General features: G+C 50.2%; 1 protein-coding gene across 6 annotated transcripts in view; it reads left to right on the forward strand.

Moving 5' to 3' along the window:
* The first annotated feature begins 1970 nt into the window (after positions 1-1970).
* Positions 1971-24586, forward strand: part of LOC309514891 (zinc finger protein 777-like) — a 39054-nt gene continuing 16438 nt past the window's right edge. The window contains exons 1-6 of one of the 6 annotated variants that reach the window (XM_082192340.1): positions 1971-2152; positions 6901-7293; positions 10668-10794; positions 12395-12490; positions 14276-14389; positions 14944-16151. In XM_082192340.1, the coding sequence (XP_082048466.1) occupies positions 2123-2152; positions 6901-7293; positions 10668-10794; positions 12395-12490; positions 14276-14389; positions 14944-15869 (1686 nt within the window). In that variant the 5' untranslated portion in view covers positions 1971-2122 and the 3' untranslated portion in view covers positions 15870-16151. Of the gene's footprint in view, positions 2153-6700; positions 7294-10667; positions 10795-12394; positions 12491-14275; positions 14390-14943; positions 16152-20211; positions 20237-23463; positions 23533-23571; positions 23657-24586 lie in introns of those variants that run through there. The other 5 variants (XM_082192341.1, XR_014212218.1, XM_082192339.1 and 2 more) reach the window with 5 other exon arrangements.

Genomic DNA, 24586 nt, shown 5'->3' on the forward strand with positions numbered 1-24586 from the left:
AGATAACGCAAAAAATTCAGAACGGTAAGAATTTCACATTCAATTGCAACTATATACCGTATTTTTCGCTCTATAACACACACGTAGTTTTTAGAGGAGGGAAATCCGTAGGCATGCCACCCGTAGGCATTCCCTCCATAACACGCACAGACATTTCCCCTTACTTTCTAGGAGGAAAAAGGTGAGTGTAATGGTGCAAAAAATACGGTAGTTTAATTAAGCCAACAAAATCGATGAATTGGATCTAATGACACCAGCTTTTCAAAGCCGGCTAGTCAGTTACACTTCTGGTGCGTCCCTGTCTCTTAGCGTCCCCCCCCCCAACATAATCCCAGTCCCCAAGGAGCAGTACCACCCACTCTGGGAGCCACTGGACTGGCATGAGGTCTTTTAAGGGCAGCATTTGCTGAAATAGTGTCCCCCCCCCTCTTATGGGGATAAAGTGCAAACTTTGCTGTCAGCTGCTCTCCATTTAATAAGTTTCCCCTGCAATCTTTCTCTTTGGAGTGGGGCATTTCCCTATTTTCACATGTTCTCATCAAATCTGAACTGATGAGGCAGGATCTGACCCACCTGGAACCATTTACCAGGCTTGACCAGAATCTGTCTCAAAGAATAGGGTGTGCTCAGCTTTGGGGCGGTCCTAACCTGGCAGGGAAGGGGGTCAGAAGATGCAGGTAAGCATTTGCAGGATTTCTGTGGGTTCTCTTCCCGCCTCTGGACATGGAGCAAAGCTGCAAGTTTGGGTATGTCCAGCCTGGAGAAAGGAAGTCCGAGAGGTGACATGATAGCCAAATACCTGAAGGCCTGTCCCATGAAAGATGGAGCAATCTTGCTTTCTGCTGCTCCAGAGAAAGAGGACCCAAACCAACAGATTCAAGTGACAAGGAAGGAGATTGTGACCAGACATTAGGAAGATAAGGTAAGAGCTGTTGAGCAGACTCCCTCGGAAGGTGGCAGAGGGCCTTCTTGGTGGTGGCCCCCGCCCTGTGGAACGCTCTCCCACCAGATGTCAAAGAGAACAACAACTACCAGACTTTTAGAAGACATCTGAAGGCAGGTCTGTTCAGGGAAGCTTTTAATGTTTGATGCATTACTGTATTTAAATATTTTGTTGGATGCACCACTCTGGTGAGACAGTCTGCAGGCAGGAAGGGTCTCATCCTGCGTACCAGATGAAGCTGGCAGACAGCTGCCCTGGACACAGAATTGACCTGCGCCTCCATGGACAGCTGTGAGTCCAGAATGACTCCCAGGCTGCGCACCTGGTCCTTCAGGGGCACACTTACCCAGTGGCGTAGCGTGGGGGGTGCAGGGGGTGCCGGCCGCACCGGGCGCAACATCTGGGGGTTAGGGTTAGGGGGCGCAAATCCACGGGTTAGGGGGCGCAAATCCACGGGTTAGGGGGCGCAAATTACTTGCCTTGCCCCGGGTGCTGACAACCCACGCACTTACTCCATTCAGGACCAGGGAGTCCTCCACACCTGCCCGCCTCCTGTCCCCCAAAAACAGTACTGCTGTCTTGTCAGGATTCAACCTCAATCTGTTAGCCGCCATCCATCCTCCAACCGCCTCCAGACCCTCACACAGGACCTTCACCGCCTCCACTCACATATCCTTGCCCCTGACCCGTGTTTCAGCGTCTGTGTGAATGGGGCATGGATCTGCACAGAGCAGAGCTGCCCCCCAAGCCGTCCTGGGCCCGGGGGAGCTGGTCTACGCCTTCGGCTCCTGCCTGGGGAGCTGCGGCAGTCCCGAGGGGAACCTCAGTGTCCGGGTAGAAAAGCCAGGGCGTACCCCTCCCGAGCATGTGCAGAGTGCTTCCGCCTCCTGGAGCCACTGGGGCTGGCTGATCCCCCCCCCTCGCCGACCCAGGTGGGGACTGCGTCTGCGCTGCCTCCCGCAGGAGGATGGAGGGATGGATGGATGGAGGCGACCGGGCGCCGTCTGGCTTCATCCCGCCTGCCTTTGCTGCGGGTGCGCGGCTCCTCCTCTTCCCTTCTGCCCCCAGCGGACGGCGGACCCCTCTCCGCCTTCCTCCGCCTTCTGATTCCGGGGCTTCCCTCCTTCCTTCCTTCCCGGCGGCTTCTCCGGACGGATCCAGCCCACCTGCCCGCTTGCGATGGCCGCTGAATGGGATCCTTCTGCGCAGGTAGGGCGGGGAGGAAGGGGTTAATTTTCCTTGCAAATTTTTGGATTTTTTTTTGGGGGGGAGAGGGGAAAAAAAGGCTCCGGGGCTCAAGGTTTGCGGGGAAATCCCGCGCCCCGCCCTCCATTCCTGGATTGCATGGGGCAGGGGCGCGCGCGCACTGCACGACCCCAGAGGCGCACGCGTTTTGGGGGAACGATCCGGGAGAGGAGGTCTTCCCTGCATCCCTGCGTTGCCCCACCACCCCTCTCTCCATTTCCTTGGTGTAAGGCAGGCATCCCCAAACTCTTCCCTCCAGCATAGCTGTCAACGTTTCCCTTTTTTCAAGGGAAATAATAATAATAATAATAATAATAATAATAATAATAATAATAATAATAATAATAATAAATTTATTTATACCCCGCCCATCTGGCTGAGTTTCCCCAGCCACTCTGGGCGGCTCCCAATCAAGTGTTAAAAACAGTACGTTAAATATTAAAAAACTTCCCTGAACAAATTCCCTTATTCCAAATAGGATTCCCTGCAAGAAAAGGGAAAAGTTGACAGCTATGCCCTCCAGCTGTTTTTTTGGGACTACAATTCCCATCATCCCTGACCGCTGGTCCGGTTAGCTAGGGATGATGGGAGTTGTAGTCCCAAAACAGCTGGAGGGCCACGTTTGGGGGTGCCTGGCGTAGGGGCTCCCAGAAGCTGGGGGTTGCTTAGCACCTTCTGCGGAGCATGCACAAAGCGCCGGGTGGTTGGTGACGTGGGTGGCTGCTGGCGGCTCCTGGGCAGGGGCTGCGAGTGGGGGCTCCTGGGGGGGGGGCTCATTTTCTCCCCATCCTTCTCCTTGGCGCGGAAAGAGCAGACACCCAAGCGCTGTAAATTGTGCAAATTCTACATTTACGTCTTCCAAGGCAATTCGTCCAAGGTGGCGTGCATAATTCTCCTCCCCAGTTTGGATGAGCGGGGTATGTATGTATGTATGTATGTATGTATAAATAAATTATAATTATAATAATTATAATTATAATTATTGTTGTTTATCCTCACAACAATCCTGGGAGGTAGTCTTGCCCAAGGTCAGCGTCATAGCTGAGGGGAGATTTGAACCCTGGTCTCGCAGGTCATAGCACAGTACTGCAACCACCAAACCACACTGGCTTTCACACACAGAGAGAACGCTTTATTTCAGTCCATGGACCCAAAATACGCAGTACAAACATTGGGTTTTGCTATGTATATACAACCAACAATATAATTTAGAGGTCACTTCATCTGCTATGCTATAGACATACTTACCTGGGAGTAAGCCCCATTGAACTCTTTGGACGTGGCTCCTGAGTAGCTGTGACCGTAGGGTTATATTGCCAGAGAAAATGCACTTTTCAAAAGGGAACAAATTTTGCCTCCTCTCCTGCAATTAGAAATGGGCTCTCATGCATACGTGTAGCAACAAAAACTAACAGCTGTTTTTTATTTACAGATTTATATACCACTTGATTGGTAATTTAAACCTCAAAAATGCTCAAAGAAACAATAAAACGTTGACATTTCAGTGAATAACAGTTTTAAAAAACACCTATTTGAAACATTCAAACAAATGATAATGAAAATCAGCAAAAAGCTAAAAAGTAGATTATAGGCACTGTCAACATTGCACATGTCTGGATAGGCCTGCCTAGACCAAACAGCTGCTAAAAAGGCCTGATTTCAATGGGCAGGGAGTTCCACAGTTCCTTGTGGGACCTTAAAGATTTGGATTTGGCTCCACTGGTCTAAGTCCCCCCCACAAAGCAGAAGAAAACCAGCTTGCTCCTCCTTCCACGTGACAGCCCTTCAGATATTCGAATTCTTAAAAGGCTGAACTCTTCTTTTTTTAAAAAAAATTTTTTTTGATTAGGGTTTGTAAAGAAAAATACTAAGATTATTATCAAACATCGTTTCTTTTGTCCAAAATAAAGCATTAATTTAAAGGCGAAAAAGAGAGAGGAAAAAGGGAAGGAAGAGATAGAGAAAATGGAATAGAAAAAGATTTAAAACAGAGGGGAAAGTTAAGAAGATATAGAACACTTCTGACACCCTTGGTGCCCTTTGCGTAACTGTCGTTTTTTGTGTGTGTGTGTGTAAAAATTATTTTTTACCAACCACCAAAACACAAACAGTGAAACCCCCCAGGCGAGTGATACATTGGGTATACAATATTCAATAATACAGTGGTGCCTCGCAAGACGAAATTAATTCGTTCCGCAAGTTTTTTCTTCTTGCGAGTTTTTCGTCTTGCGATGCACGGTTTCCCATAGGAATGCATTGAAAATCAATTAATGCGTTCCTAGGGAAACCGCCTTCAGACCAGGTCCGGGGACAGTCTGTCCCCCGACCTCTTCTGAAGGCTGGGGGGGGGGGACAAGGGCTTTTCTTCCAACTGCCAGCCTTCAGAAGGCTGTTCTGAAGGCTGGGGGTGGGAAGAAAAGCCCTTCTCCCCACCTCCCACCCCGCAAGCTCCGGGGACAGGAGGGCTTTGCTGCCAACCGCCAGCATTTTTAAAGCCCCCGCTGTCCCGGGGCGATTTTAAAATGCTGGTGGGTGGCAGCGAAAGTTTCGCTGCCGCCCGCCAGCATTTTAAGATCGCCCGGGACAGCAGAGAAGTCTCCGCTGCCCCGGGAAGGCAGGCGGGGGGAGCAAAGACTTTTGCCCCCCGCCGGCCTTCAGAAGAGGTCCAGTCTTTGCTCCCCCCGCCTGCCTTCAAAAGCCGTCCGCGATAGCGGGAAGCGCTTCCCTGCTATCCCGGACTGCTTTTAAAATGCTGGCGGTGGGGAGCAAAGCCTTTCGGCCCCCGCCGGCCTTCCTGGACCTCTTCTGAAGGCCGGAGGGGGGGAAAGGCTTTGCTCCCCACCACCAGCATTTAAAACAGGTCCCCGGAGATTTCCCTATGGGCTTTCGTCTTGCGAAGCAAGCCCATAGGGAAATTCGTCTTGCGAAGCGCCTCCAAAACAGAAAACCCTTTCGTCTTGCGGGTTTTCCGTCTTGCGAGGCATTCGTCTTGCGGGGTACCACTGTATACATAATACATACTCAATAATATTCAATAATAACATATTCAAATCAACCATATGTACACTTCTGTATACCTTAACACTCCTCCTTCCGCAAGGTTTCTTTAACTTTTAACATTTTTTCCATTTTTTTATTTTCCAAATTTATGACAAACACACAAAAAATAAGAAGCATATTAAAAAAGAATAAGAAACAAACATATAAAACATCTTACTATTAAAAATCCAATTTGATTTCCATTGTTAAGCGACTTCCTCGAATCCTCCCTAACAGAGTTTCATTCAGTCTCATTGTAGCAATTTTCCAATATCCACTTTCTAATAAAATTAACTTATTCAAATTACTATCTTCCTTCCTTTTCATAGTTTCTCAATCCATAGTATTATGCAATTCAACATATTTTAATCCTAGGCCAGTTTGGTACTTGCAAGTATTTCAGCTTAGGTTGTATTATAATATTTGGCTAAATATTCTTTAAATTTTCTTCCAGCCTTCATAACTTTTAACATTTTAATTGCCCCAAATTGTTCAAACCTACTCAAATTAGTCAATATCTTCTCAAACCAATCCTCCTCTTTCTCTCTGACCTTTCATTCTACGTATCTTCACAGTTAGGTATTCTAAAATTATAATATTATTCAGTTTTTTCCTCCATTACGTAACTGTCGTTTGATTCTGCCCATAGCTGTCAACTTACAGATTTGAAAATAAGGGACCAGCAGCCTTGAAAATAAGGAATCAGAAGCCAAAATAAGGGATTTTGGCTTAGCTTATACAGAAATCTGGCACTGATGGAGCCATTCTGCTTTTGCTGCGACTGACTGTGTTTTGCAGGGGGTTGGACTAGATGATCCTAAGGGTCTACAGCTCCGACCAAAGAAGAGGGGCAGACAAAACTGATGAACGACGTCGAGATGGCAAAGCTTACAGGCAGAATTAGAAACCAGGAAGAGGACCTCTTTAATAAAGAATGGGAAAAGTTTATAATTTAGTTGAGAAGCTATTGTAAAGAGTTACATACATTGGTAGGATTGACAGAAAACTTGTAGTAAAAATTTGAACAATGGATGGACAAATGATTTCTAAAAACAGAGTCATGAAAGGGATGCAGAGAGGGAAATCACGACATTAAGATGCTGAGCTGGTTGGAGGGGATGCTAAGCAGGACGTCGGGGCTGCTGTCGTCCTGGTGCGAGGAGTTCCATCGGCCCTTCCCCGCCCGAGAGAGAGACTCTTGCCCACGCCGCCTGCGAGCCCAGCATGAGGCGGTTGTGGCGCCGCGGTGGCCGCTGAAGTACCGCCCTTCTGCGTCCCTCCCCATCCCCTCCTCTTATTCCTCCCTCAGGCTGCCTCCTCAGCCACCGCTGCCGCCTCCTGCTTCCCCTGGCAGCGCGGCGGAAGTCTCGCAAGAGAGGGGCTGCCTGCCTGCCCACCCGCCGCCACCCATCTCTTCACGACACGCCCCTGAGGGGGAAAAGGGAGAGATGGAGACGCGGCAGCCCGTGCGCCCGCTCTGTCTCGCGGCGGAGGACCCCGAGCCACTGCTTCCCTTCCGAGCCGGGCGAGCATGAAATTTAAGGGACATCATAAATCTGGGACAGCAGGGGGAAACGGCGCTGGGATAAGGGAGTTTCCCGCCAAATAAGGGACGGTTGACAGCTATGATCCTGCCGCTGCCTCTGAGTATCTTCCCTTCCTCTCTTTGCCAGCAGGGCTTGGAGTGGGGCAGGGGACCCCTACAGCCCACCCCGCTGCACCCTTGCTTCCTCCCCAAGCGGAGCTGCGGCGATGCCGCCGGCCGGCCGGCCGCTGAGATCTCCCTCTGGACGGTGGTGGCCGCCATGCAAGCGGTGGAGAGGAAGGTGGACGTCCACGCTGGGCGGCTGCTGGCGCTAGAGCGGAGGGCGGGTCTGGCCGAGAAGAAGCTTTCCGGGACGGAGAAAGCCATGGCGGAGTTCAGCCACCACCTGGACGCGCTGGGGACCCTCATCCAGGAATACGGGCAGCTCCAGAGGCGGCTGGAGAACATGGAGAACCTGCTCAAGAACCGAAACTTCTGGATCCTTCGCCTGCCCCCAGGGTCCAGGGGGGAAACCCCCAAGGTAAGCAGGGGGGATTCGCACAGAGGTAGAGCTTTATCCAGGGGAAGAGCTATGTATGGCCAGAGGCTTCTGCTGATATAATAATAATTTATTATTTGTACCCCGCTCATCTGGCCGGGTCTCCCCAGCCACCCTGGGCTGCTCCCATCCAAATACAGTCATACCTCGGGGTACATACACTTCAGGTTACAGACTCCGCTAACCCAGAAATAGTACCTCAGGTTAAGAACTTTGCTTCAGGATGAGAACAGAAATCGTGCTCTAGCGGCGCGGCGGCAACAAGAGGCCCTGTTAGCTAAAGTGGTGCTTCAGGTTAAGAACAGTTTCAGGTTAAGAATGGACCTCCAGAATGAATTACCGTATTTTTCGCTCTATAACACGCAGATTTTTTCTCCTAAAAAGGAAGGGGAAATGTCTGTGCGTGTTATGCAGCGAATGTGTGGTCGCTGGAGCCGAAAAATAAGGCAAAAATCAAACCGCGCTTCAGGGAGAAGGGAGCTCCGTGAGAGAGGAAGCTGTTGCTTTCCTGCATTCTGCCTCAGGGTCTTACTGCCCTCCCTCTCTGTTTCGTTACTGTGTTTGCTCAAACGGAACAAAGAGCAGGGAAAGCCCCTCCCCTCCAGGCAAGAAGAGGGGAAAGCAGAGCGTCCGTCCTTCTATCCTCTCCCTGCTCCGGAGGGAACAATGTTTGTGAAGGGAAGAGAGATTACAGGTTCGGCTTAAAATTCTGATTTGACTTCCTGCTTTTTGTTTTTGGAGACACACAGCATTCAAATATGCTTTCTTCCATTTAAAGAGAGAGAGAGAGAGAGAGAGAGCACACGCTGGCTGGCTTGTGTGGGTGGGTGGGGAACTTTTGCCTTCCTTTCATCACATTATAGCCCTCTCCTGCATTCTTAGCCTTCTGTGTTTTTCCTTCCCTCCCCACTTAAAATGTGGTTACAAAGCATGGATCCACATGGATCCTCAGGATCTTTGCATTGGGTCACCCCAAATTCACCATCAGAGCACACAGCATGTCCATGGCTACAGCCTGCCCCCCCCAAAAAAAATCACGCACCCACTGTTGCCTGGGGCTGCAATGGTGCAAAAACGTGGTTACAAAGCATGGATCCACATGGATCCTCAGGATCTTTGCATTGGGTCAGCCAAAATTCCCCATCTGAGCACATAGCATGTCCATGGCTACAGCCTGTCCCCCCCCCAAAAAATCACGCACCCACTGTTGCCTGGGGCTGCAATGGTGCAAAAACGTGGTTAAAAAGTATGGGTCCACATGGATCCTCAGGATCTTTGCATTGGGTCAGCCAAAATTCACCATCAGAGCACATAGCATGTCCATGGCTACATCTTGCACCAAAAAAATCACGCACCCACTGTTGCCTGGGGCTGCAATGGTGCAAAAACGTGGTTACAAAGCATGGATCCACAGGGATTCTCAGGATTTTTGCATTGGGTCACCCCAAATTCACCATCAGATCACATGTCTGTGGCCACAGCATGAAGCACAAAAATGATACGTCCACTGTTTCATTCAGAATATTTTTTCCCTTGTTTTCCTCCTCTAAAAACGATGTGCGTGTTATGGTCAGGTGCGTGTTATAGAGCGAAAAATACGGTAAGTATGTAACCAGAGGTACCACTGTACAGTCCTACCTCGGGTTACAGACGCTTCAGGTTGCGTTTTTTCAGGTTATGGACGCTCTGAAACCTGGAAGTACCGGAACGGGTTACTTCCGGGTTTTGGCGGTCGCGCATGCGCAGAAGCGCCAAATTGCAACCCGCGCGTGCGGAGACACGCAGCTGCGGGTTGTGAACGTGCATCCTGCACAGATCACGTTCGCAACCCGAGCGTCCGCTGGTGGAATAAGATTGCAGTGGTTATTGCCAGGTTATTACAGCGATGATGATGATGATAATAATAATAATAATAATAATAATAATAATAATAATAATAATGTTTATACCCCACCCATTCTGCTGGGTTTACCCAGCCACTCTGAGCAGCTCCCAACAGATTAAAAGCAGAATAAAACATCAAATATTAAAAACTTCCCTAAAGAGGGCTGCCTTCAGATGTCTTTTAAAAGTCAGGTAGTTGTTGTTCTCTTTGACATCTATTGGGAGGGCGTTCCACAGGGCGGGTGCCACCACCGAGAAGGCCCTATGCCTGGTTCCCTGTAACCTTGCTTCTCACAGCGAGGGAACTGCCATGAGGCCCTCAGAGCTGGACGTCAGTGTTTCCTGCTGCGGGGAGTTCCCCAAGTAAACTGCCTTATTGGGTTAGCACAAGAGAGCCAGTGTGGTTCGAGTGAACCTGCTCCATTTGAACCGAACTGGACCCTGTGATTGTCATCAGAGTCCCTCTCCCTGAGAGGTCCAGAGGGGGGGCAACACAAGAACAGGGTCTTTTCTGCAGTGGCTCTCTGTTTGGAAAATGCTCTTGTCAGGGAACTGGAGCCAGAGAAGGGGTGGGGTGGGGAGAAAGTTCCTTTAATAAGCAGCTGTTCGTCTTCGGAGGAGAGAGGAGAAGATGGGGGGTCAGAGGGGAGTGAATCTGAGAGGGAGGAGGAACTTTTGGGGCCAAGTATCTCTCGTCAGAGAGGAAGGAGGGGGGCTGGGCTTTGGAGGTGGCTCTGCTGGCCAAAAACGAAAGCAAAACAGTCGGGACAACTATCCGACCATGATTGAGTTGTACTTTTGAACTGCCCTGTAAATAGCTTCAAAGAGGCAATAAATCCTTTGTAAATATGGCTGGATTCCCGGACTCTTATCTTCGCTGAGCACTCACAACTCACCCACGGTTAGCATTTGTTTTATTTCTTAAATTTATATACTGCCCTATACCTGGGGTTCACAGAATAAAATCAAGATAAAACCACAAAATACATAATAAAAATAAAAACAACAACCCAATAGTCCCCCCCTCACAAAAAACCCTACATTTTAAAAGGGCATAGAATGTCCATCAGATAGAAAGTAAGGGACTACAGCTGTAAAAGATTAAGTAAAACAAAATAAAAGGAAAAATTGGATAAAATTAAGGGGGAGGATTTGCTGAAATAAATTTGGGAACCGGAATGCAGAAAGGGGAGGTATGGGGAAGTCGGTGAAGTAAGTTTTAAGAAAAAAAAGGATTCAAAATTATACGTATTTGTTTGTTTTTGTGTGTATATGTTTGTATTGTGTACTGTGTGTGTTTTTATAATTTGTGAAAATCCAATAAATATTTTAAAAAATAAAAATAGAATGTCCATCAGATCAACCAAAGGCCTGGTTAAAAAGGAACGTATTTGCCTGGCGCCTAAAGGTCTATAATGAAGACGCCCCCATTTATTTATTTATTCATTCGTTCGTTTTACATGCCCTCCCAGGTGCCGGTGACCTTCGACGAGGTTTCTGTCTGCTTCTCGGAGGAAGAATGGGGGAACCTGGATGAAGACCAGCGGGAACTCTACAAGAACGTCATGAAGGGGAACTACGAGTCTCTGGTCTCACTGGGTAAAGAGAACCCTAAAACAACAAAGCCAGTTGTTGTAAGATTCAGGGCGGGGAAAAAAGAAGAATTCCTTCTTCACGCAGCACCTAGTTAAACTTTGGAACTCCCTTGCACAGGAGTCAGAGATGGCCACCAACTTGGGAGGGATATACAAGAGGATTTGACAAGTTCCCTTTTTTAAAAATAATTTTTATTGATTTTCCAATTTAAAAAATTCCAATGAATATATCCAACCATAATACTTCAGTTAAAATAAAAAACTAAAATAAAAAAGACCAAATTATAGTCCAAATTATATTTATTAATTTTTCAGAGCTCCCCACGGTCTGGATCTCTGAAGCATATCTCCACATCATAGATCTGCTTCTCCTCGTCGTTTCCATATATTCCACATCTCGATTTAAACGCTTCATAATTCTTTGTCCCTGGGTCCACTATTCTCAGCCATGTCAAACATCATGTGCTTTCATCCGTCGAATACAGCTTTGTTAATATATATTTTTCCAAAGTTGGGAATTGACATATTCACGGAGGCGGCGCAGGCTGTCGATGGCTCCCATCCATGCTGGCTATGCTCTTTTTGCACGGCTGTAAGCAGAAATCCTCCTGAATATCAGTTGCTGGGAACCGCAGGAGGCGAGGGCTCTGGTGTTCGAATCCTGCTTGCGGGTTTCCCACAGACTGCGGCAGCAGAGCGAAGCCATTACGGCTGGTAGCCAACACTAGCCCTTGCTTGGGTCACTTCAAATCCTCCGGATCCTGCCAGGTTTTGTCGGTAAACATGAGGGCTAGAATCTTGATTTGAGAAGGAATACATAACCCTTAGAAACCTTAGGGTGCCCCGTTCTCTCTGAGGATCGTCATGGGATAAGTACCGTATTTTTCGTTCCATAAGACGCACTTTTTTCCACCTAAAAAGTAAGGGGAAATGTCTGTGCGTCTTATGGAGCAAATGTGTGGTCGGTCGCTGGCTCCCTTGCCCAGGCCTCCATGGTTAAATGTTTTGCAGGCGGAGGCTGTGTGTTTCCCCAGAGGCATGTGACTGGCTGATTAGATTATCTGTCTGGAAACTGTAGAAACGGCTCCCTTTCCTTTCCTAAAGAAGCTGCAGAACTGTGAGCTGAACCCCATAAAAACAGGATTTTTTCCCCCTTTGTAAAAGAAGCCGCGCAACTGTGAGCTGATCGCCCAAAAAACAGGGCTTTCCCCCTTTCCTCCTCTAAAAACTAGGTGCATCTTATAGTCAGGTGCGTCTTATGGAGCGAAAAATATGGTAATTCTTTGGTCTTGCCTTTCTTCCCTTCCTCCAGTATGAGAGGAAGAGCCAGTATGGTGTAGTGGTTAAGAGCGGCGGACTCGTAATCTGGTGAACCGGGTTCGCTTCCCTGCTCCTCCACATGCAGCTGGTGGGTGACCTTGGGCCAGTCACACTTCTGTGAAGTCTCTCAGCCCCACTCACCTCACAGAGTGTTTGTTGTGGGGGAGGAAGGGAAAGGAGAATGTGAGCCGCTTTGAGACTCCTGAAGGGGAGTGAAAGGCGGGATATCAAATCCAAACTCTTCTTCTTCTTCTTCTTCTTCTTCTTCTTCTTCTTCTTCTCAGATTACGCCATTGCCAAGCCTGACCTGCTGACCCGGATCGAAGGTGGGCAGGAGCAGGTAGCTGAGGACGAAGAGGCTCCTAGGAGCATCGGCCCAGGTGGGTTAAGAGAGTTGGGATTCCTTCCCTCCGTGAGCTGGGAAGGGGGAGAAACCATAGAACCAATTGATTAAACCCTTATTGGTCAATTTACCTGGAGGTTCCTATCTCAACTATCTTCTTGAAGATAAGACAAATGATATTTCCCTGGCTGTGGCAGAATTTCTTTTGGAGGTAATAAGAATTAGAAACCAATATGCTCTAAGGGACACAGGTGGTGCTGTGGGTTAAACTACAGAGCCTAGGACTTGCGGATCAGAAGGTCGGCGGTTTGAATCCCCGCGATGGGGTGAGCTCCCATTGCTCGGTCGCTGCTCCTGCCCACCTAGCAGTTTGAAAGCACGTCAAAGTGCAAGTAGATAAATAGGTACCACTCCAGCAGGAAGGTAAACGGGGTTTCCATGCGCTGCTCTGGTTCGCCAGAAGCGGCTTAGTCATGCTGGCCACATGACCCGGAAGCTGTACCCCGGCTCCCTCAGCCAGTAAAGCAAGATGAGCATCGCAACCCCAGAGTCGGCCATGACTGGACCTAATGGCCAGGGGTCCCTTTACTTTTACCTTTATGCTCTGGATAAAATAAAGTGTCTTCCTTGGAATGTTTGTATTCCTACTGGATTTTGTTTTTGGGTTGTTGTTTTTTAATCGTTTTTATTATAGTTTTCACTTTAACAATGCAATCAAATCAAATCACATTACGATACGATATCTTTATTGTCATTGTCCCATACAGAACAATGAAATTGAAAAACCTACATAAGACATTCAAAAACCCCTAAAAACTCTGAAACCCCATTTTAAAATACAATGTACTCCTATAGAGACTCCTTATACTGTGTTTAAAACCAGAATTGCATTTGGCTATTCCAGATTATACATATACATATACATTATACATATACATATCAAATACAGTGGTACCTCGCAAGACGAATGCCTCAGAAGACGAAAAACTCACAAGACGAATGAGTTTTTCGTTTTTTGAGTTGCTTCGCAAGACGAATTTCCCTATGGGCTTGCTTCGCAAGACGAAAACGTCTTGCAAGTTTGTTTCCTTTTTCTTAAAACCGCTTGAAGAGGTGCAGTTGCGACTTGACCGTGCTTCGCAAGATGAAAAATTCGCAAGACAAAAAAACTCGCAGAACGAATTAATTTCGTCTTGCGAGGCACCACTGTAATCTGAATAGTCTGCCAAATTTTAATAGGACTTCCCATGCTTCAAGGAAGATTTATCCTGGGATAAAGTTCATTGTCATCTGAGACCCTCCTTCCTGTGATAGCTCAATGAGAGGTCTGCGGGGTGGAAAAACAAGAACGGGGCCTTTTCAGTGGTAGCTCCCCATTTGTGAAATGCTCTCCCAGGGAGTGTCGCCTAGCGCCATCATTACAGATCTTTAGGCTCCAGGCAAAAACATTCCTTTTTCATCACGTCATTGGCTTTCAATTATCTATTGTCTTTTTGTGTGTGTGGGATGTTTAATCTATTTTTAAGCAGAATTGTAGTTTATATTCTTTTTTTAAAAAAATGTTGGCTCTTTTTGTTTTTCGTTTAATACAGGCTTCCTCAAATCGGCCCTCCAGATGTTTTTGGCCTACAACTCCCATGATCCCTAACTAGCAGGACCAGTGGTCAGGGATGATGGGAATTGTAGTCTCAAAACATCTGGAGGGCCGAGGAAGCCTGGTTTAAAATATTGTAAGTTGCTTTGAGCAAAACAAAACAAAACAAAACGCGACGTATGGGAATGGGGAAATCAATTAATACCCTTTCCCCCTCTTCGCATGCAGAATTCCTTGCACCCAGAAATGACACTGTCTCTCTTGTCCAGCGGGAAATTGTTCCTTCGGTAGTGGGCGAGTGGGATTCGGAAGAAAGCGGGGCGCCCCCGGATGAAAGCCCAGGTGAGTTCCCAGTGGGGGCCAGTGTGCCTCTAAAGAGGGGAATCCAGACCCACCTGTCCCCTCTTGGCAAAATATCCCTGTGGCTGATCAACGTCCTGTGTAGGCTTAGTGCACCAGCTGGCTAGAGGCGGCAGGAGCAAATAGATGCTAATTAAAAATATGGACCGCAGCCATGTAAGACCTGGACAAAAAACATTGACCAAGGAGTGCGGGAAACCACTTTGATTAACTTGTATAGAATGCTATCGATGGCTACTAGCCAGGATCACTTTGCTCTGCCTCCACAGTCAGAGGTGGCATTGGGTCTGAATCCAAGTGGCTGGAAACCGCAGGATGAGACGGGTCTTGTGTTCGAATCCTGCTTGCATCTGGTTGGCTACTGCGAGAACAGAACGCTGGACTAGGCAGGCCATAGGTTCTTACATTCTTTTGTTGCTGCAAAGTTGGGGTAAATGAATTCACCCCACACCCCGTCATCACCATCCCAGTAACAGCTGGAAAATTTGTTTTTCCAAACTCGTTCCGCCTCTGACCTACTTTCCCTCTCCCCACAGATGCCACCCTCTTTGCCCAGGTGCCTGCCAGGCCAGAGGTGAGGCCCGGGGACCCGGCGCAGTACAGCGCATTGCCAGAGGCCTTGAACCAGGCTGTCTTCCACTTCCCCGAGGAGGGCCTGGCGTGCGTGGACGGGCAGACTTCCGGCGGCAGCCTGGAGGAGCCGGCCGCGTGCGGGAGCGACTTTGCGGACTTCACCACCATCATCGTGCCCGAGGGGGCCCTCCCCGGCGAGGCCCCGTACGTCTGCGCCGACTGCGGGAAGAGCTTCCTGTACGAGGAGCAACGCGCCCTTCACCAGCGGACGCACCCTCGAGCCTCCCCTGAAGGGAGCCCCGCCTCGAGCCTGCGCCCAGGGAGCGAGGCGTACCCCTGCCCCGAGTGCGGGCGCTGTTTCCCTCACCAGGCGAGCCTCAGCAAGCACCGGCTGTGGCACTCGGGCGAGCGGCCCCACACATGCTCCCAGTGCAACAAAAGCTTCCGCCTGAAGATAAATCTCCGTCTGCACCAGCGGAGCCACGCGGCGGCCGCAGCAGGCCTGGCGGCGAAGGCGGGCTCCTATATCTGCGGCGAGTGCGGGCGCAGCTTCAACCACCACTCCAATTTCCTGCGCCACCAGATGATCCACACAGGCGAGCGGCCGTACGCCTGCGGCGAGTGCGGCAAGACCTTCATCCGCAAGGAGCACCTCGCCACTCACGGGCGGCTGCACACCGGCGAGCGGCCGTACCAGTGCCCGCTTTGCCAGAAGAGCTTCACCCGCAAGCAACACCTCGTCGGGCACCAGCGGCTCCACGAAGGCGGAGATCCCTGGCTGGACGGCCCTTCGGGACAGAGGCCTCTCCGGAGCCAGTGGGGCAGGGCGAAGACGCGGGCAGAGGCCGGAGGTGCCCCTCACCTCAGGCAGGAGCGGTTCCCCCCTTAAATGCCCGCTTTGGGCACTGCCAGGGCGCCCGGTGCTGGGACTTAGTGGGATGCAGGCTGGGGAAGCAGTTGTGGACTGAACCGTTCCGGTCGCCAGAGCTGGAGACGGAAAACGAAGCCTGCGGCTCGGAGAGGGTTCTGTTACCAATTTTGTTTCTTCGAAAGGGGGGGAGATTGAGATTTCTGCCGACTTTCTCGACGTTGGCCGAGGCCGAAAAAACGAAACTGGTCCTCCTTGTTTCATTTGCTAAGTCTTGATGTTAAAGTGTCGTTCTCAAACCCACTTAGAATCATAGAATCATAGAGTTGGAAGAGACCACAAGGGCCATCGAGTCCAACCCCCTGCCAAGCAGGAAACACCATCAGAGCACTCCTGACATATGGTTGTCAAGCCTCTGCTTAAAGACCTCCAAAGTAGGAGACTCCACCACACTCCTTGGCAGCAAATTCCACTGTCGAACACTTGACGGCCGTCTCGGTGTCTTGCTTCAAACAATTCCTTAGAGGGTTGGCGCCTTCAGCACCGTGCCTTTTCTAAAAAGGTTTTGTGGGCCTCGGCTCTGAATCCTTGATCTTTCTCCCAACTCTGCAGCTGCAAAGGGGGCTGGGGAGAGCTTTGTTAATGACGAACCCCAAAATCTGGGATCCCCTCAAAAGTTGTGCGGTTGTTTCGCAGCAAAAACGGGAAGCCATGGGTTCGAGTCCTACCCTCCAGAGCAGGAGAAGACAAGCTTGCTCCCTCTTCTGTAGCAGTTCGTAGTTAACGAATCTGCCAGGGAGGATTGTTTCATTGTGGTGGGTGGGTGGGTGGAGGTAATGCCTCACTTTTGATTTAATTTTTAAATTCATAATGGCTAGCAACTTGAGACAATAAAATGTAACACAGGTCGTTGCTCAGTGGTAGAGCTTCTGCTTTCATTGCGGAAGGTCTCCGGTTGAGTCTGCGGTGGATTCGCCAGGTTTATTTACAAAGGACCCCATCTGAATCCTTGGATTGTTGCTCTTGGTCAGTGTGGGCCAGTAGTGTGACCCTGTACGGTGGTACCTCTGGATGCAAATGGGATCCGTTCCGGAAACCCATTCGCATCCAGAAGCAAACGCAACCAGCGTCCGCGCGTCTGTGTGTGCGCGGGTTGCGATTCACCGCTTCTGCGCACACGCGTGATGTCATTTTGACCGTCTGCGCATGCGCGAGCGGCGAAACCCGGAAGTAACACGCTCTGTTACTTCCTGATCGCCGCAGCGCGCAACCCAAAAATACTTATCCTGAAGCTACTTCAACCCAAGGTATGACTATATCAGGCAGCTGCCCATGTTACTGAGAAATTACTTTAAAAAGCAATTTATGAAATACGAAAACAATAAGCTAGTTTCAAAGCTATTAGCAGTAAGGCTTCAGAAACACAATTAGGTAGTACCATATTGGCCCGAATATAAGCTCCCCAGCTGTTTTCAGCAGCATATGGTAAAAAGTCGCGAATATAAACTGCACTTTAACTTTTCAGGGTCCGAAATTGGGAAAAAGGTGTGGCTTATATTCGGGCCAATACGGTTGTTGTTGTTTAGTCGTTTAGTCATGTCCGTCTCTTCGTGACTGTAGTCTTACCATACAACAAAATGACAAGACTGCTGTCACACTGCAGTTCCCCTAGTCACCAATAGGTGGCAGCACCAACTCCAGCATAGCAGAATGGCAGCTAGGCGCGTGAGCGAGTGAGTGAGTCGTACGGGCAGCCCAGGTGACCTGTTTAAAGGAGGGTGGGATCCACTTCAGAGAGCAACAGGGCAAAACTGTGAAGGGAGCAGGAGGGGAGGTTTGGGCGAGCTGGGAGGGGATGGCTGAGGGAGTGGATAAAGTGTGGGGGAACGGGGTTGGCAAAGGGATTGGTGGGGTTGGCAGGCAGGGGGCAGAAGCCCCTAAAGGCAAAGGGACCCCTGACCATTAGGTCCAGTTGTGGACGACTCTAGGGTTGCGCGCTCATCTCGCTGTATAGGCAGAGGGAGCTGGCGTTTGCCCGCAGACAGCTTCCGGGTCATGTGGCCAGCATGACAAAGCCACTTCTGGCAAACCAAAGCAGCGCACGGAAACGCCGTTTACCTTCCTGCCGGAGTGGTACCTATTTATCTACTTGCAATTTGGCATGCTTTTGAACTGCTAGGTTGGCAGGAGCAGGGACCGAGCAACGGGAGCTCACCGCGTCGCGGGGATTCGAACGGCCAACCTTCTGATCGGCAAGTCCTAGGCTCTGTGGTTTAGACCACAGCGCCACCTGCGTCCCTAGCACATGGCTATTTGACTGACTTAATACATGTGCGTTTGTCTGCATAATTTAGCTGCCTTGCAGCGGGCTGGACTCGATGAACTTGGGGGTCCCTTCCAACTCTGCAATGGCGAACTCCGCTCTTTTTGATGCAGAATCCGGCTCGCTTCGCCCCAGTGAGACCTTGGGCTCTCTCCTTAATGCCCTGCAGAATCTGAGACGCTTGTCACCCCGTTTGTTGTGGGCGGCTGAGCTCATCTCAGAATAAACAGCTCTTTTGTGAGAACGGCCTTCGTCCAAGGGACTTTCCAGCTGACTCAATGACATCCTTGTTCAGGAAGAGGAGGAGATTCAGTGTGGGGGGGAACGATGCCTCAAGCGCCACCCACAAGCCCTTCTGGCCCCAGCAAGGGCAGGGAGATGCCTCTGCCTGGATACGGCCCATCCCCCTTGTTGGTGTTTCAGGAGCTGATCAGGGACCCCCCCCCCCATTTCTTACGTGATTTCCAAGACTATTTGGCCCTCTGCGCCCTTGGTTCCCCTTGGTTTGCACGACCCATTCGGGAAAACAATAACACATGCAGAACTCTGCATCGCTTCAAAATCTAATTAAAATTATTTAGTTCCGTTAAGTATATCTGAAGTATATCTGAAGGAGCGTCTCCACCCCCATCATTCTGCCCAGCGCCGAGGGCCTTCTGCCGGTTCCCTCACTGCGAGAAGCCAAGTTACAGGGAATCAGGCAGAGGGCCTTCTCGGTGGTGGCACCAACCGTGTGGAACGCCCTCCCATCGGATGTCAAGGAAATAAACAACTATCTGACTTTTAGAAAACATCTGAAGGCAGCCCTGTTTAGGGAAGCTTTTAATGTTTGATGCATTAAAGGTAAAGGTACCCCTGCCCGTTCGGGCCAGTCTTGCCAGACTCTAGGGTTGTGCGCTCATCTCACTCTATAGGCCGGGAGCGAGCGTTGTCCGCAGACACTTCCGGGTCACGTGGCCAGCATGACAAGCTGCATCTGGCGAGTTAGCGCAGCACACGGAACGCCGTTTACCTTCCCGCTGGTAAGCGGTTCCTATTTATCTACTTGCACCCGGAGGTGCTTTCGAACTGCTAGGTTGGCAGGCGCTGGGACCGAACGACGGGAGCGCACCCCGCCGCGGGGATTCGAACCGCCGACCATGCGATCGGCAAGTCCTAGGTGCTGAGGTTTTACCCACAGCGCCACCCGCGTCCCTTTTTATGCATTACTGTATTTTAATATTTTGTTGGAAGCCGCCCAGGGTGGCTGGGGAGACCCAGCCAGATGGGTGGGGTATAAATAATAAATTATTACTATTGTTATTAATCCCACAAAACGGATGACTTCAGTCCAGTGGTTATCAGCTACCCAAAGTCTGATTCACCCCTCAAGTGCCCTTCCCCATCGCAGAATTGGAAGTGATCTATATATATGGAAGGGATATATATGAACAACAATAAAAACATTGCAGTGCATGCCTTTTCCTTGAAAACAGTCTGTTCCTAAAAGCCTGTTGGAATAAGGTCTTCGCCTGTTGTCAGAAGGACATGGAGGGAAGCAGCCTGGTTTCTTGTGGCAGGGAGTTCCATAGTTGTCTTGGAGCAGCCACCACAGAGAAGCCAGGGAGAGAAGGGCCTTCCCCAGAGATTTCAGATCTTGGGTAGGTTTGTAGGAGAGTTCTTTCAGATAGCCTGGACCTAAGCTGTAGAGGGTTTTATCATTGGGATTCCCGCATTGCAGGGGGTTGGACTAGATGACCCTGGAGGTCCCTACACATTCTGTGCTTCTTGGAACAATTACAGCGACATGTTCCCCCTCCACCCTGTAGGGGTCGCTGCGCCGAAAAGAGCCGCCCGGCTTCCCTTGCGCAATCTGCAGACTCTGGTCACAAGGAAATTCGCTCAGCACCAAGAGGATGGGTCAAGGACTCCGCGGGGGTAGAAGCTGCACTTCCGGCTTTCAGTTGACCCTCAGTGTGTGTGTATGGGGTGGGGGCTAAATGAAGTAAATCAAGACTTAAGAGGGGGCAGCCATAGATGGAGTGGGGCGGAGATGAGCAGCTTGAGTCCCTTTTCTTTGGGGAACAGAACCTGGAGCCGGGATTGCATGGGGCAAATAAATATGTATAAATTATTATTATTATTATTATTATTATTATTATTATTATTATTATTAAATCTGAATACCACCCTTCATCCGTAGCTCCATAACATATGGGAGGCGCCTTCAGGGAGCCTGGAACACAGATGTTGCAGTGCACTTAATGATATAAATAAATAAACACAACTACAATTTCCCCAAGGCTGCAGCTCTGTAGCTCCCTTTATTACATCTGTAAGATTGCCAGAAGAAATATCAACAACCTCAGATATGCAGATGACACAACCTTGATGGCAAAAGTGAGGAGGAATTAAAGAACCTTTTAATGAGGGTGAAAGAGGAGAGCGCAAAATATGGTCTGAAGGGCAACATCAAAAAACGAAGATCATGGCCACTGGTCCCATCACCTCCTGGCAAATAGAAGGGGAAGAAATGGAGGCAGTGAGAGATTTTACTTTTTTGGGCTCCATGATCACCCCAGATGGTGACAGCAGTCACGAAATTAAAAGATGCCTGCTTCTTGGGAGAAAGGTGATGGCAAACCTAGACAGCATCGTAAAAAGCAGAGAAATGAGAGGTGGACCATAAAGAAGGCTGAAGACTACAGTGTCTCTCACCCATGGTTTTCCCAGTCGTGATGTATGGAAGTGAGAGCTGGACCATAAAGAAGGCTGATTGCCGAAGAATGGATGCTTTGGAATTCTGGTGCTGGAGGAGACTCTGGAGAGTCCCATGGACTGCAAGAAGATCAAACCTCTCCATTCTGAAGGAAATCAGCCCTGAGTGCTCACTGGAAGGACAGATCGTGAAGCTGAGGCTCCAAGACTTTGGCCACCTCATGAGAAGAGAAGACTCCCTGGAAAAGACCCTGATGTTGGGAAAGATGGAGGGCACAAGGAGAAGGGGACGGCAGAGGACGAGATGGTGGGACAGTGTTCTCGAAGCTACCAGCATGAGTTTGACCAAACTGCGGGAGGCAGTGGAAGACAGGAGGGCCTGGCATGCTCTGGTCCAGGGGGTCATAGAATCCTAGAGTGGGAAGAGACCCCAAGGGCCATCGAGTCCAACCCCCTGCCAAGCAGGAAACACCATCAGAGCACTCCTGACATATGGTTGTCAAGCCTCTGCTTAAAGATCTCCAAAGGAGGAGACTCCACCACACTCCTTGGCAGCAAATTCCACTGTCAAACAGCTCTTACTGTCAGGAAGTTCTTCCTAATGTTTAGGTGGAATCTTCTTTCTTGTCATTTGGATCCATTGCTCCGTGTCCGCTTCTCTGGAGCAGCAGAAAACAATCTTTCTCCCTCCTCTATGTGACATCCTTTTCTATATTTGAACATGGCTATCATATCACCCCTTAACCTCCTCTTCTCCAGGCTAAACATGCCCAGCTCCCTTAGCCGTTCCTCATAAGGCATCGTTTCCAGGCCGTTGACCATTTTGGTTGCCCTCCTCTGGACATGTTCCAGTTTGTCAGTGTCCTTCTTGAACTGTGGTGCCCAGAACTGGACACAGTACTCCAGGTCACAAAGAGGCGGACACAACTAAACAACTAAACAACAACAACATGCCACTTTTTCTTCCAAGGTGCTGAAGATGGTTGACGTGGTTCTCCTGCTCCTCCCTGTTTTATCATCGCACCAACCCTTCGAGGTGGGCCAGGCTGAAAGGCAGTGAGTGACTGGCCCCCCAGCCCAGGGAGCTGAGTGTGGGATTTGAACCCACGTCTCACCACTCTGCCCCACTGGCACGCATGCATGCAACCCCTCCAAGCAAGGCTGGGGACTTTCCTCCTCCTCCTCCCCAAAACTTGCAGTAGTCTCCAGAGGTAGTGCAATGGTCAGTGTCGGACTAGGGCTTGGGAGAGACCCGGGTTCGAATCCCACCCCGTGCACTAGGCTCACTGGGGGCGTGGCCTTGCGGGGAGGGGGGGGAGCAGTCTCACTGGCTTCTCTCAGCCTTAACCCACCTCACAGGGTGGTTGTTAGCGAGGGTAAAAATGAAGATGCCGAAGAGGAGGAGAAGAGGAAGGGTGGGATAGGAACGCAGCAAGCAAGAAATAAATAAAATTGGCACGGCTGGCAGCATAAAAATGCATAAAAATTGAAAAAGGCAGAAAAACCGCCTTAGATCTGCTGGACGCAGGCGACGGATGTAAATGAACTAATAATAATAATAATAATACTGTAACAACAACCACCACGTGCAACAAATAAAAAAATCAGCACGGCCGCCTTAGATCTGCTGGACGCAGCCGACAGGTGTAAATGAGATAATAATAATAATAATAATAATAAAGCACGTGCAAGAAATAATAATAAAAAAAATCAGCACGGCCGCCTTAGATCTGCTGGACGCAGCCGACAGGTGTAAATGAGATAATAATAATAATAATAATAATAAAGCACGTGCAAGAAATAATAATAAAAAAAATCAGCAGGGCCGCCTTAGATCTGCTGGACGCAGCCGACAGGTGTAAATGAGATAATAATAATAATAATAATAATAATAATAGCACGTGCAAGAAATAAAAAAATAAAAAATCAGCACGGCCGCCTTAGATCTGCTGGACGCAGCCGACAGGTTTAAATGAGATGATGATAATAATAATAATAATAATAATAATAATAATAATAATAATAATAGAAGAAGAAGAAGAAGAAGAAGAAGAAGAAGAAGAAGAAGCGGCCGCCTTAGATCTGCTGGATGCACCTGCCTGGGGCTCTTCATTCCGTTAATTTAATTTCATGAAATCCGCATGGCATAGGTGAAAATAACCCTCCAAGCTGTTTAATAAAAGCAAGCAAGCAAGCAAGCAAGCAAGCAAGCAAGCAAGCAAGCAAGCAAGCAAGCAAGCAAATAAATAAAGCCGTCGCCCCTTATTTGTGTGTGTGTGGTTATTCGCCCCCCCCCCGCAGCGGGCGCCGAACGGGAGCCGGAAGTTCTCGGGCGCGGCTGGCTGGCGGCACAGGGTGCTCCTCTTTACCCCTTGCGGCGCCGGCGGCGGCGACAGGAGACGCAGCAGCAGCAGCGCGTCAAGCGACGGCGCCTCGCCTCGGAGCGCGCCTCCCCGGTGCGCCTGCGCGCCGCGTCCCGTGCGCGCATGCGCGCCCCCTAGCGCAGAGCGGCGCTGGGCAAGAAGACTGTGGCTGCTGCGTGAGGAGCTGCGCTCGGCGGCGGCGGCCGCCTCCTTCCCTCCTTCCCTCCCTCCTTCCTGCCTCCCCTCGCTCCGTCCGGCCTCCGCCTCCTCCTGCTCCGCCGGGCGGCGGGCGGACCCAGCAGCCAGCCAGCCAGCCCGCCCGCCCCGCGCCCTCCTCCCCGCCCGGCTGGAACCTCGTTGCGGCGCCGAGCCCCGGCTGAGGGGGGCAACAAAGGGCCATGGAGGGGGGGGCGCCGCCCGCACAGGTGAGGCGGGGGGAGGGAGGGAGGGGGTTAACCCTGTCCTGCCCGGAGGGGGGGTGTCAGAGGGGGGGGACCCTTCCCAGGAGGAGGGGGGTTGGTGGGGAGGGGGACATGCGCACGCTTGGCTTCGGGGGTCCTGGGGGGGGGGGCAGGCAGCTGCGTTTGGTGGGGAGAGGGATCATCTATACTCTGGGGGGGGGGAGAGAGGAAAATGTGTGTCTTTTGGGGGGGTCCTTAATCTGGGAGAGAGGAAATTGTGTGTCTTTGGGGGGGGAGAGGAAATTGTGTGTCTCTTTTGGGGGGGTCCTTAATCTGGGAGAGAGGAAATTGTGTGTCTTTTGGGGGGGAGAGGAAATTGTGTGTCTTTTTTTGGGGAGAGAGGAAAATGTGTGTCTTTTGGGGGGGTCCTTAATCTGGGAGAGAGGAAATTGTGTGTCTTTTTTTGGGGGGGAGAGGAAAATGTGTGTCTTTTTTGGGGGGGTCCTTAATCTGCGAGTCTTATGAAAGCTGCGTTTTGCAGGGAGAGGGATAATTTGTACTGGGGGGGGAACTGTGTCTTTTTTGGGGGGGTCTTTCATCTGCGAGTCTTACGAAAGCTGCGTTTGGTAGGGAGAAGGGTGAACTCTGTACAGTGGGGGTGGTGGGGGAAGGGAAATGTGTTTTTTCTGGGGTGGGGTGGGGGGTATAGCTTGTGCCTCCCCCTCCCCAGTTAGCTGCCTTTGGGGGGGTGCTGAGTTTGAGGGGTCCCCCACCAGCACCACTTTCCCACCCGGTGGGCCTGTCAAACGCCGGCCCAGACAGCTGCTTGCTGCAGTCCTTGGAGGCTGCCTCCTCTGTCGTAGCTCTTGAAATCTATGCAAAAAGGGGTGGTGGTGGGGGGACACAAGCGTTGCTCCCTCTCTCTGCGTGTGTTTTCTGCCCCCCACTTTCCGA

The sequence above is a fragment of the Podarcis vaucheri genome (genome assembly GCF_965113315.1).
Source record: "Podarcis vaucheri genome assembly, chromosome: 12".
Classification (NCBI taxonomy): Eukaryota; Metazoa; Chordata; class Lepidosauria; order Squamata; family Lacertidae; genus Podarcis; species Podarcis vaucheri.